The 13,384-nt window shown below is 36.9% G+C and overlaps 1 protein-coding gene across 9 annotated transcripts in view; it reads left to right on the forward strand.

Moving 5' to 3' along the window:
• Positions 1-13,384, forward strand: part of LOC140141132 (dual specificity protein phosphatase CDC14AB-like) — a 130,524-nt gene that overhangs the window by 27,549 nt on the left and 89,591 nt on the right. For all 9 annotated transcript variants that reach the window (XM_072162928.1, XM_072162921.1, XM_072162924.1 and 6 more), the window contains exons 4-5: positions 3,159-3,251; positions 4,554-4,633. In XM_072162928.1, the coding sequence (XP_072019029.1) occupies positions 3,159-3,251; positions 4,554-4,633 (173 nt within the window). The remainder of the gene's footprint in view (positions 1-3,158; positions 3,252-4,553; positions 4,634-13,384) is intronic.

The raw sequence follows: 13,384 nt of genomic DNA on the forward strand, positions 1-13,384 counted from the left end.
TATCCCAAATTCTTGTTATTTTCTTTATTTTTTTCTGTCTATTTTTTATACAATTTGTATTGTATCTTGAAAAGTACTTCAAATGCCACAAAGTCTCCCCCACATCACAACTTTCCAAAAGAAGATTGAATTGATGAAAAACTGCCTGCCTAAGGGACCGTTCATTATTTATAGGGGAGGGGGGGCGGGAGGATTTCAAAATTGAGTTCATAAAGTTACACAACCCCCCCTATTAGCAGCATCTATAATTACATAACCCCCCTATAACCGCCAAAAAAATATGTAACCCCCCTCACATCGAGAAATACATTTTGCTGGTATACCATGGCCGGATTCACCTTTTGATGGCCCCTGGACATGGCAACATGATTGCCACCTCTGGCTCTTTGTATAGAAGACACCCCTCTCCCCACAATTGTAATCCAAGTTTTTTTTTCCAAGCTGTCCCCAAAAAATATGCTATATTTCAATGCTAAAATTCAAAGAGAGATGTATCGGAGTCACCGAGCCGGGGGTGGGCAAAATTTCCAAATCGTCCCACTGATCTGCTACTAAAAGAACATTACCTGGACAAATGCGCGTGAAGCGCGTAAAAAAAAAAGCTAAAATGACCAAAATTGAGGACAATATGTGGCCTAAAATCATTCCAAAGGATGATGCATATAGGGCTTTCACAACTTTGGGTTAATTTAGAATGGATGGAATTATAACTCTGATTTTTGAGATTCGTGTTCAAGTTCAAGATGAAAAAAAAACACCAGAATTTACAAGGGCACGTCTCGCAGATCTACTCACAGAATGGTTTTTCTGAGATAAATGCGCGCGAAGCAATTTGGCATTTTGATACAAAAACAATGGGGTTAATTTAGGGTCTAAAATAGACCAAAAGGAAGATGCAAATCATAAGTTTTGTCACAATACATCTGTCGACTGAGCAGGGAAGGGGACTGACTTGCCACATTGCGATATGGCTAATGTGCTGATGAACAGTGCATGGCGTAGATTTCTTTATGACATGAGGTGGTTGGAAAAATTTCTTGAAGTATTATGTGAATCCAGCACCTTTTGGTGAGAGAATAAGTTTATGACACAAATGCGCAAGCGAAAGCGCACAAAAATGTTGCCATATTGAAGCTAAACTCAAAATATGGTGCAGGAATAGATTCGCGCGAAGCGCGCAAAAAGTGACAGTTTTGTGGCTAAAATGGCCAAATATGAGGTAAATATTGTAGTGAATCATAATCATAGTGAATAATTTAATATTAAATTTCACCTGACCACCCTATCAAGAAAAATAAAATCACATAACCCCCCCTGTTTGTTAAAGTGAAAATCACATAGCCCCCCTACATTTTTCCCGCCCCCTCCCCTGTAAATAATGAGCGGTCCCTCTAAAAATAACTACACAGAAAACTGCAACTGCATGATAAAAATAAAACCTTAATCTGACATTTGCATTTATTTTTAAATTTTTCTTGTCCTTGGCCATTGCACGACCCTAGAATATGTTACAGAATAATTATAATCAGCGATTGTTGTTGTGTTTGGCACTGCTAACTGGTATTACCACACTAAAATGTTAAGTTAATTTAGATTGCCAATCTCCCCAAAAGAATTTTGCGGATCAGTGGCTTAACTGTCAAGTGGATTATCCTGTCATTTTCTAGGGGCCCTATGTACTGCGAAAGATAATTTTTGTGGTGATTATATAATATTTTATGATTTTGAATGAAACTTGCTTTATAAAAGGGATAGATTTTCTCTAATTTTACATAAAATTTATAAAAATTAGTAATTTACCAGACATTTTAGATATTATGTGACACTGTCCTTGTAAAATGTTCGGATTATGCATTGATCATGTTTTTGAAACAAGTTTTATTTTATGCATTGCATTCCTTAGATGTACTGGAGAAGTGAGCCAGTAAAACCAGATCAATGATCTCTTTTTAAAATTTTAAAGGAGGGTCATTGCTGTGTTATAATCACCTTATTCTGTATCTGTACAAAGTATATGCTGAGAAAAAAATATTTTTACTCATCTGAACCTCATATTGACTCCATTCAAGTGTATAACAAACATGTAGCTTGGTGCTTGATTGCTTTAATTTTTAATCAAACTGGTGGCGTCATCGCTAGACTGTTTATATTAGACACAGAGAGGAATTGAGGCAGAACAACATTGAAAAGTGGGTTAATAAGTTATAACTTTTATTTTAATAACAAAAGTGGCAAGCACATACCACGGAATCATGGTATGTTGCTTATGGGGATCAATGCTAAGTCAGGTACAGCGTGAGCAAACTCGCAGATAGCGCGAGCGTACACAAAAGAAACTTTGTGAGTAAGATGAGCGATGTCGCCAGGTCTGAATGCTGGACTGGCATCAGCTGAATTCGAGTATGTTACACTTAGAAGGCACAGGCATGGAAAATTCCAATCTGTTTGTTTATTAATCTGTGGGCAATCTAGTCACTTTAAGGGGAGTGGGTGGGTGAGGAGTATAGGTGAGGAGATGAGCAAGCCTTGAAATAAGCAGACTGGAACCAGGAGAAATTTGTTTTTGAACATTGCTCCTGGTTCACTGGGATTTTACAACAACCAGGAGCAATTTCTGAAGAAACAGGAGCAATTTACATGTAATCCTTTATACCAGCACTACTGCATCAAGTGCAAAACTGTAACCAGGAGCAATTTGTTCTAGAAAATTGCTCCTGCTTCATGTGAATTGTACAAGGACCAGGAGCAATTGGTGGCTTTACGAGAGCAAATTTGCTCCCCGTGCCCGCTTATTTCAAGGCTTGGAGATGAGAGAGTGCAAGGTTGCCAAACCTGCAAAGCTTGGGCAATGTTTGAAGTTTCCCTGTGACTTCTAAACATTAACATTTACCAATGAGGGGGAAAAATAGTTGTCTTTTCAACATTGAATGCGGTAGTTTCCAAATGAAACCAAATGACAGTGGTAGCACCAAGGGGGCATGGGGTAATTATGCCCCCCAGTTAGACCAACTACATTTTGTAAGAGAGTGAAAGAAAGATAAGGAGTTGCAAGGACAAAAAGAGAGTTAAGAAAATAATGTAATTTTCATTTCAAATCCAATATTTATGACTAAAGCAAGTGATTACTAATCAAACATGAATTTGTTTTTTATTTCCAGTCTTTCTCTTTAAGCAAAAAGAAGTTAGTACACTATACAACTTTTGATGCCAAGAAACGTGCCAATGCTGCCTTCCTTATAGGAGCCTATTCTGTGAGTATTTAGGCTTACAACTGTACTATTGAAACTAGTCTTTACAAATATATCCCAAAGTTGGGTGTTAGCCTTTTGCGCAATTCCTGTTTCCTTGGATTGTAGCCAGAAAATAGGAGATGAATCGATATCAACATTGCATTATGTTATAATTAGGGTCTAAGTTACAACTTTTCTAACTAATGCAAACATTGTATAAATAGCTTCAAATAACTATTTCCTGTAAAGGGCCTAATATAGAAAGAGAGCTAGCTAGAAATGATTTAAGCTGCTACATGAAGCTTCAATTATTGGTATAGAAAAATAGTTTTAAAAAATTTAGAAATCAACATTTAAAATATAATCACAATTTAGTTCTATTTACTCCAAATTCAAGTTCTTCAAATTCAAACTGAAATTTGTAACCGAGCATATATCTACATGATGTATTAACTAATAAAAAACATCACCATTTTCTGTACAAATAGAGTTAAAATAAGGATAATAAACTTGGAAGTTTCCAATTCAGCAGTGCGGGAATCCAAAATAGGTTTGAACTTGTTCAACATTTCCTGTATCCATAAAAGATGTGATTATGTTATTCTGCATGTGATCAACTTCCCAAAATAGAATGATAGGATATCTGTATCGTAACACTCGATGTAGCATGGAGGACATGGTTGAACGTACACTGTAAGCTGCTGTATCAAGGCAGATGCGTGGTATTCAAATAAAAGCGTTGAAACACTCATTTCAAAACTTGAAAAAGCTTAAGGTTGTACTATATTCCTTTAAAAATTTGTGACTATTTTTGCATTCTCAAAAAATAATAACACACTGGTAACAAAAGTTATATGTATGTTTAGGGGCAAGGAATCCAATTACTAATACTACACTGGAATTTCAGTGACTCAAGACAAGCAGTATGTTATTTATGATAAGAAAAGAGGTACCGGTAGGGATGTACCTCATTTCTTAACTTATATAATGAACCACATTTGTCTTGAATCACTGAAATTTCAGTGAAGTAATTGGATTCCTTGCCCCTATAATTTTATATACATAACTTTTGTTACCAGTGTGTAGTTATTTTTTGAGAAAAATGTAAAGTTAGTCACACAATTTCTCAGGGGTGTAGTACCACCTTAAACTTATGATGCACATTAATTTCTATCTGAATACAAGTTTGACACCGAGTAAAAGTTATGAAAAGGGCATTTAAAAGATACTACACAAGTATGGAATGTACTCAACTCTCTATAAATTAGCTCTCAGTTTCTGACTTATTTTTCTCTTTATTCTATTTCTCTGTTTAAAATGAAGGTAATATATTTGAAAAAGACTCCTGAAGAAGCTTACAGACCTCTTGTAGCTGGAACCAATCCTCCTTATCTTCCATTCCGGTAAGTGTCCATGTCTTGAGTATTTCCTTGCCAAGCATATTAGAACATTAATCTTCCTTGGATGTGTGGACCACCATGAACCACATGACACCATGCCTTAAAGTGAGTAGCAAATGCTAACATAAATTCTCAGAAAAGTGTGTGTTGTTGTTGGTATTTTTTTTTTGGCTGTGCATTCAGGGATGTGAGTTTTCTGTTTTTTTTCTGGATTTCCAGATTTTTATAAAATAATAGTCATTAAAAGAGCAAAACTTCCCAATTTGTTTTTGAGGGGTGATGCCAGTCCCGTATCCCTCGCGCTTGTTAAAAAGATTATACCCTGAGCAAGTGCTCAGCGATAGCGTGCTTAATTTGCTTGCACATTTTCATTAAAAAAAAATTTTCCCAACACCTACTTGCATACCAGTGATACTAAAGCAAGTTCCGTTCAATTGTGAAGGAAATCATATATTTTTGTATATTTTGATATATTCTGTGCAGCATGCAATAATGCAACGCAAGTATACCATTACCCACATTTATAGTATACACCCCAATCTGTCGTATTGTCTTTGAAGAACCAAGGTACCTGAGTTACCTGACATAGTTCACCTGTGTGTCTGATGGGCTTCAAAAAGAAATTTCAATCAAATGCATGTGTGCACTGCACTGCAGGATCAAGGTATCCCATGTTACAAGCATTATTGGATGTTGTGCTCGGTAAGCAAGTGAAGCTTACCAAAGCCGTGCAAAATATATTAAATTCTTTTATTTTCATTAAAGTGCTTATGAGGAAAACAGTGGATATGATGCTACTAAATTGTATTAGGTTAGTGTTTTACTAGTATATCAAAGCACAGCTGATCTTCCTTTCTTTATGTAGGTCTTTTATTTTTCACAGCCATGCACAATGACCTGTGTTTACCTTATTGTGAACTGCATGCACGCCAGTATCCTGTGCCTCTGTTGATTTGGTTGTTTGGAGGTCTGTCTGGGTGTCTGTCGGAAAGTCCACAGGCCTTTATTTGAATAGAAAGTGATGAAGGTTTCTTCATTGGATCTCTTCAGGGTTTTATGACCCAGACACTGAATTTGAACAAGAGTTTTGGTCCTGATATAACCAGGCCGTTGCAACTCGTATACTAGCGCAATACAAAAAGGTGGCGACAGCGTCGGCTTCCCCTGTGTATTACCCTGCACTAACATGGCGTCCAATGGCGTCTCCCGGGCGGGGCCATTTTGGAAAAGTAAAGAAAAATGCTGCTGCCACCACGATAGTACGAAAAGCTACCTAAAAAAAATGCGTAGTGCTGTGGAGACTTACGTTAACATGACGTCACGAATATGCTAATTAAAGAAAAATGCTGCTGCCATCTATTCTTCTTCCATATAACTCTATTAAAGGGGCACTTTGTGATCCACAGCCTCCCCATACTCTATAAACAAGCAGAGCCTTTAAAAATGACAAGGTCCCGAGAAGGTGGGGCATAGCTGATGGCCTATATATGATAGTATCACTGCACTATTTCCCTTCGGACTCCTGACATGGTAACTTTATATAAATCTGATATCTAAGTTTCGCTGAGTGGTAGTGCTGTCATCGGCAAGCTTTTGGTGTGGTGACATGTCAGGAAAAAATCAATCCTGACGACAACACATTTTTGACAAGTAAGCAATACATGAAGCAAATGTATATTTGTAGGACCTACAATGTACATGCATTGTATTACTACTGGGAATAATCTGCTGCCCTTGGTGTTGTTGTCAGAATATTGATGTGCAGTGAACTCAAAGCGAACTTCATTTGCCAAGTTTAGTGTCTGATGTAAATATTCCAACAATTCCAATTTATCTGTGGTCGCTCAAGTCATGTCTGACAACTGTATAACACAGGCACACATACCATAGAGCTTAACTACAGTCTATGCACATAATGTATTACATACCCAGCACACAGAGAGGTTTTTAACCTTTCATGTCTTGCAGCTTGGTTGCACAGGAAACATGGTGTGACTAGAGGTACATGCAGCCTGCAATAGGCCTGCAGTGCTAGCCTACAGTTAGCCCACAGCCAGCCCACAGCCTGTAATTTGCCTGCAGCCCGCATGTAGCCTGCAGCCTGTAATTAGCCTAGGCCTGCTAAGAATACGCGATTTTGAGGCCAAAAAACGCACCCCGATTTTCCAAAAAAAAAAAAAATCCGCGATTTCCGCCAAAAACGCAAAAATCTAAAACTTTAAAATTTTTTTTTTTTTTTTTTTTTTTTTTGCGATTTTTAATTTTTTTTCCCCCGGATTTGGAGAGTCCCTGGGCCTAACATCAAGTGCTACCATCATTAAAAAAAAAAATTTGAACAAAATTAAAAAAAAAAAAAAAAATTGCGCTTTTTAAAATATATTTTATGGATTTAGAGCGTGAGGTACTGCAATCATTTGTGGTTGATTTTTAAAAATTGGAAAAAGATACAAAAAAATTACAAGTTTGTATTCAAATGGGGAAGATTTGTAACTTGTGTTCACTGCATAGTCTATTGAAGATATAAAAATGCATTGGTTTTGTACACAAGTCTATATCTTAGATAGATTTTGAAGTGAACACAAGTTACAAATTGGTCCCATTTGGATACAAACTTGTAATTTTTTTGTATCTTTTTTCCAATTTTTTTTTTTTTTTAATTTTTTTTTTTTAATGATGGTAGCACTTGATGTTAGGTCCAGGGACTCTCCAAATCCGCGAAAAAAAAAATTAAACATTTTTTTTTTTTTTTTAGATTTTTTCAAAATGTCAAAAACGCATAATTGGAGCCAAAATACGCAAATTGCGGCGCAAATAATGCAATTGCATATTCTTAGCAGCCCTAAATTAGCCTGATGTGTTGGCCTGTAGATCAAACACATTTGGTTATTCTGATCATTTACTGTGTGTATGTTAGCATGCATCAAGGAGGTGCATTACAAGACTGGTAATTCCTAGGGTGGGGACCCTGACCACATATTTCAAGTTGTATCACCTGTGTACAAGGACTTCCATTCGTGTAAAAAATACGCCTTTTCCTGTTTTGAGGATTATGCCAGGGCTTTTAATATGTTCCACCACATGGGAAGAAGAAATCTGGACTACATCCCATACACAGTTTTTACAATTAATGTGTTCAGCGCATGTTGGACGATCTTGATGGAATGCTGCAGCCAGACCAAGTTGTTTCAATGGCCCAAAATTGTGTAACAGTTGGAGAAAACTTGTGGTCACCTGCTCCACAGTCGACGAATGATGATGTATCGATATCCCCTCTCCTTTATGTAAGGCTTATTGTATTATACATTCAAATTCAATACAGTTATGTTGTATAGACAACCATCAGAGCAATGATTGCCTGTTCCATGACTGCAAGTGTATGTTTTATTTGGAAATAGACATCATTGCATTCATAAAGTTTCTTAACTTGGGTGATAGAAATTGAACCTGACATTTTGAATTGAGTTGCACTTGATTTGGATCTATGCTAGTACACGTAGGCCTAAGCAAAGAAACATCGTCAGGGGACTGCGGTAAAATTTTGTTGAGCACAGAGAATGTTTAATTTAGAATGAACATTTCAAACATTCCATTTGATGTGCCATCTAGAGAAATTAAGTCTCGCAAGTTGGGGTTTGGTTGTGTACCAAACGTATGATATCACACATGTATGTGATGTACCTGTCCATTACAAATGAGGTGGTACAATGTACCTCCAATGTTTGATCAAACACATTTTTGGGCCTCTTTTTAAGGCCCCCAGAAAGAGGCCCCCAGGGGTCATAAGCAACAGGGTTCGTTGTTAATGTTAATGCATGTTTGTTTTAAATGTTAGGTTACAAAAAATGTACACCATGTCTCATGCTCCTGTGTTCATATGTATGTAGGGTTGGGGGTCTCATTTTTTTTTTATCAAATGCTCTTATGGGATCTGCTCTATGCATAAATGACCCCCTTCCCCAATGTTACCATCAAAGGAACCACAGATCCTGGAAATTTATTTCCAGGAACTGTGAAGGAACCCATTATGAAACTTAATTACATTGTAGAGCAAAATCAGGAAGGGTAAGGCAAAAGGTAAGTTATGTCCTATGGTATGAGTTTCGTTTAGGGAAGGAAGCCTGGGTTAAAAATGTTGATTGCATTATATGCTGAAAAAAAACATAGTAACATATAACATATAACATAATTATAATGAACTTAATGATATCATGAATTTTAACATGCATACAACTTTAATACAAGCAAATACACTACAAGGTACAAATACAAGCCCTGGAATGAGAACAAATTTATTTAAAAGTTTGAAGAGCAAATAAAAGTCCACCTATTTATGGTGTACCTTTGTTGACTTTGCTCTAGTTTCACTATTTACAAAATAATAGATGCTGTATGTGCACCCTGCCAGCTTGGTAACCAAATCTCTAACCATGCCAAATCTAAATCGGATTTATCCAATGGATTAAATATCAAGTAGGCAGCCAAGCTTGTAAGCCCGCTGGATACAGAATACCTCGAAGTTAACTGCATTGATTTCAGCAAATGTTGAGTATGTGTGTCTCCTTGCTATTAAAACATGAGGTTACCAATCGTATTTCTGAATACATCAGTACACAACATCTGAGTTGGATTTTCCTGACAGATTAGGCTTAGAGCAGAACTTAATTACAATTATTTATAGGCCACGTCCGCTGTAAATACACTCCCAATTGATTGACCTAGGAAAGTTGATCCTGATTGATTTTGAGCATCCAGTATTTTGGCAAAATATGCTGTGTGTAATGATTTATTTCATGCTTGATCACAAGATACGTGTGCAACTTGAATATCGCATCCAATCTGAAATAGATAATCTGATCTGCATGACACAAGCCACATTCATGTTCCTCCTGCCTAGAACGCCTAGCTCGAACAGCGAGCGAAACAGGAAAATCTTAGATCATCATACAGGTATCAGAATACAGCACAGAATCCTGTGCTACTCCCGCCAACAAAAATAACTGGCCATAATGTAAGCAAATGTTTTATCTTGGGAATATATTATAAGAAGAGCGGAATTGGTCAATTTTGCTTGACTCCAGTAGTAGATTCATTCTATACCATTTCTCACCCTAATGTAGTGACTTCAACGCATTGAGGCAGCTGTTTCACACGTGCATCTGTATGCAGTATTTTTGAGTGTGTGCGTGTATACATTAGCGCTTTAAGCGAACACTAGCGATTTAAAGCAGAGGGGGGGGGGTGAGTTTCAAATGGAGCTGTCTAGCGTGTTCATTCCATTGAATTCATACTCCCCCTGTGGAAGGTATTTCCAAAATCTTCCACAGGGGGAGTGTGGATTTTAAATGGAATAGCCCATTCTACTCCCTAAAACTATGCTAATTTTTTTCAGAATTTTGAATTTGTGCATTTTTTTCACAAAAAAAAAAGTTTTATATTTTGGTTTTTGTCCCCTTGGCCTCAATTGAGGTGCTGCCTCTGGACCACGTTGATGAGACCTCCGGCATAATTTTCCAGGGATGAGATTTCTGAACTGATCAGCTGAATTCAGCTTTTTTGACTATTAAAATTTACGCATTTTTATTTATTTTCAGCCCAATTGTGGGTCTTTTTTGCCAATTTCACACTGTTTTTTAGCTTTTTTTGTTCTACTTCAGCTTTTTTCAATCGAAGCTACTCTCATGCCTGATTTTCAGAATTTTTTCAGAGGACCTACTGACATCTCTGTATAATGATCACATGGTCCTTGTTTAACCATGTCGTTAAGAGTGATCCAAACTGGTGGTGAAATGTCAGTGCAAGAATCCAAGAAGAGCAAAGTTTACAAATCTTGCTACCTTATACCACCAGCCAGTACAACACACTTTTAACAGACACTACTCAACCATCTTGATTACTGAGTATTCCTACGAACATAAACTGCTAATGCAACCAAATATCTAGAAACAAACAGGATTTAATCACCCCATAGGATGAAAATAATGTCAAGCAAGAAGCACCAACGTATACAAGCTCTGCCAAAATAAACTGATATTGATAGCCTACATTAGTACTCGCATTTCTGGCTCTGTTTCGTTATTGTATTGGTGATTCTCCCATGCTGCCATTTGGAATCATTGCTTGCCCATGGCACTCGCACTGCAATAATGAAGGTATCCAATGCGAGTCAAAGAGTGAGTGTGTCTCATCACCATGGGTCGTAAACGCTCATGATCATCATTCAGTGTAGTTTCTTGATTATGATCAAGCAAAACGAGCCAAGTGCAAATACATTATGTTGTATTCAATCAATTTTGACTTTCCACATGCTAAATTTAGAAATTACATCGTTTTACTGAAAGGGAATATTATAAAGGGCAACCAACATCACAACATTTGTTTTTATGATGTGAACATTAAAAGCACATCAAGGGTTGAGAACCAGAAAGCTGTAAGCCATAAAGGAAACCTAGTTGCGAGTTGAGAATTTGTCGGTTTAAAAGGAGAACTTGTTGGTCCAATAGCTCAAAAAGTAAAAACACCAACATTAAGGGGGTACTACACCCCTGTCAAATTTTGTGCCTATTTTTTGCATTTTTCTCAAACATTATAGCGCACTGGTGACAAGTAAGATGTATGTTATAGGGGCAAGGACTACAACTACTGCACAGAAAATTCAGCAACTCAAGGCAAGTAGTTATTGATTTATTGATCAAATATTGGTTTTCCCTCATTTTTGACTGTAACTCCACAACTGTTGTCTGTGTTGAAATAAAATTTTCAGTGCAGTAGTTGTAGTCCTTGCCCCTATAATATACATATCTTACTTGTCACCAATGCGCTATATTTTTTGAGAAAAATGCAAAAATAGGCACAAAATTGAGCAGGGGTGTAGTACCCCCTTAAAGCTCATTTATTGTGGAGTGTGGACAGTCAAATACCCATCCTCACACAGAAAGTGATCATCTAGTTGAGTTTGGTTTATAAATTATAGTAATAGTGTGTAGGAGTATGTACATATGTAAGTACTTATTACTTTTAAATGGCAGAGGTGGATAATTGAGGAAATACTTGCAATACGTGCAATGGTATTATTGGTAAAGGACTTAGTTTGATTGGATGATTGATTGATTGATTGATTTTATTTGGTACTATAAGAATAACATACAAATTACACTACATATACAGTATTATTATAACAAAATAAAATATATTGCACATCAAAATTGTATAACGAAATTACAAATCAACACAAGTACCAAGGATAGCCCAAAAGCCTTGGGAAAAGCTTATTTCCATTGGGGTCCTTTACAAGCAAGAGAAATATAGGAACAAACTGCCATACAAAAACAAGAACAGAGACAACGTGCACAAAGGATTTAAAAAGCAGAAATGTGAGACCAGCTCAAACTCTAAAAATCAAATGGACCCTTGATCAGCTAAAAACTGTTTGACAGATTGTTTGTACAATTTAAAATCATTGATGTTCTTGATTTCATTTGGCAGTGAGTTCCAATGATGAATTGCACTATTAAAGAAAGTGAGGCTATTTTGGCCCTTAGAGTGAGGAACCTTAAAGTTGAATGGACTACCCCTGGTACTGTAATTATGAAGAGATGATACTCTAGTAAAATGCATTTTCATATATTCAGGACAACAGTTATGGAAAATTTTAAAAACATGACTAAGTTTTAATTGAACTACTCTGTCTCGACTTGATAGCATACCTACCAAATCCAATTCTTTCTGTCTAATTTGAGTTCTTTGCCCCACATCCAAAATAAAACGAACGATCTTGTTTTGCATAATTTGTAATTTGTTTTTGTAGTTTTTAGATAACCCTGTATACCATGAAGAACATGCATAATCGAAATGACAAAGAATTAAAGCTGAACACAGTGTCTTGCGTGTTTTCATGCATAAAAAGTCTGCATGTCTGTACAAGAATTTGAGTCTCCCGTTTGCTTTTTTGATAATATTAGAAGCAATTGATTCACCGGAAAGAGTGTTATCGAGGGTGACCCCTAAATATTTCACAGACAGAGAGGTATTAATTAGCTCCCCATTGCAAGCAACAGTAAAACTATCAACTGAATTTAGCTTCCTTTTGGTACCAAATAAGATGGCCTCAGTTTTACCAAGATGAAGGGAGAGCTTATTATCTATCATCCATTGCCTGCAAGAGTCTAATTCGAGACTCAGTTTATCAGCGATCTTTTGGGGATCTTTATCAGAAACAAGCAAGACACTGTCATCAGCGTATAAAAGTGATTTGCAGTCGACACTGGTGGGCATGTCATTCACATAGCAGAGAAAGAGGAGTGGACCAAGGATACTGCCTTGCGGAACTCCACAGGAAATATCAAGTGGGGCAGAATCAACCTGGTTGACATTGACGATTTGCCTCCTACCAGTTAAATAAGATTTAAACCACTCAACCGAGGACACTCCCAAGGCCTCTAATTTTTTCAAAAGAATGACATGGTCAACAGTGTCGAAAGCCTTTTGCAGGTCAATCAAAACCATACCAGTAAAATTGCCAGAAGCGGTCTGACTATGAATATAGTCAGTAAGGTGAGTCAAACATGTGTCCGTTGAGAAAAGCCCCCTAAATCCAGACTGGAAGCTGTAAAGGATGTTATTCTTTGTTAGGTAGTTCTCAAGCTGGACATAGACGGCCCTCTCAAGGATCTTGGAAGTGACACTAAGAATGCTCACAGGACGATAGTTACCAACTTCTGTTCTTACATTTTTCTTAAAAAGTGGTTTAACACGAGC

The sequence above is a fragment of the Amphiura filiformis genome, chromosome 19 (genome assembly GCF_039555335.1).
Source record: "Amphiura filiformis chromosome 19, Afil_fr2py, whole genome shotgun sequence".
NCBI lineage: Eukaryota > Metazoa > Echinodermata > Ophiuroidea > Amphilepidida > Amphiuridae > Amphiura > Amphiura filiformis.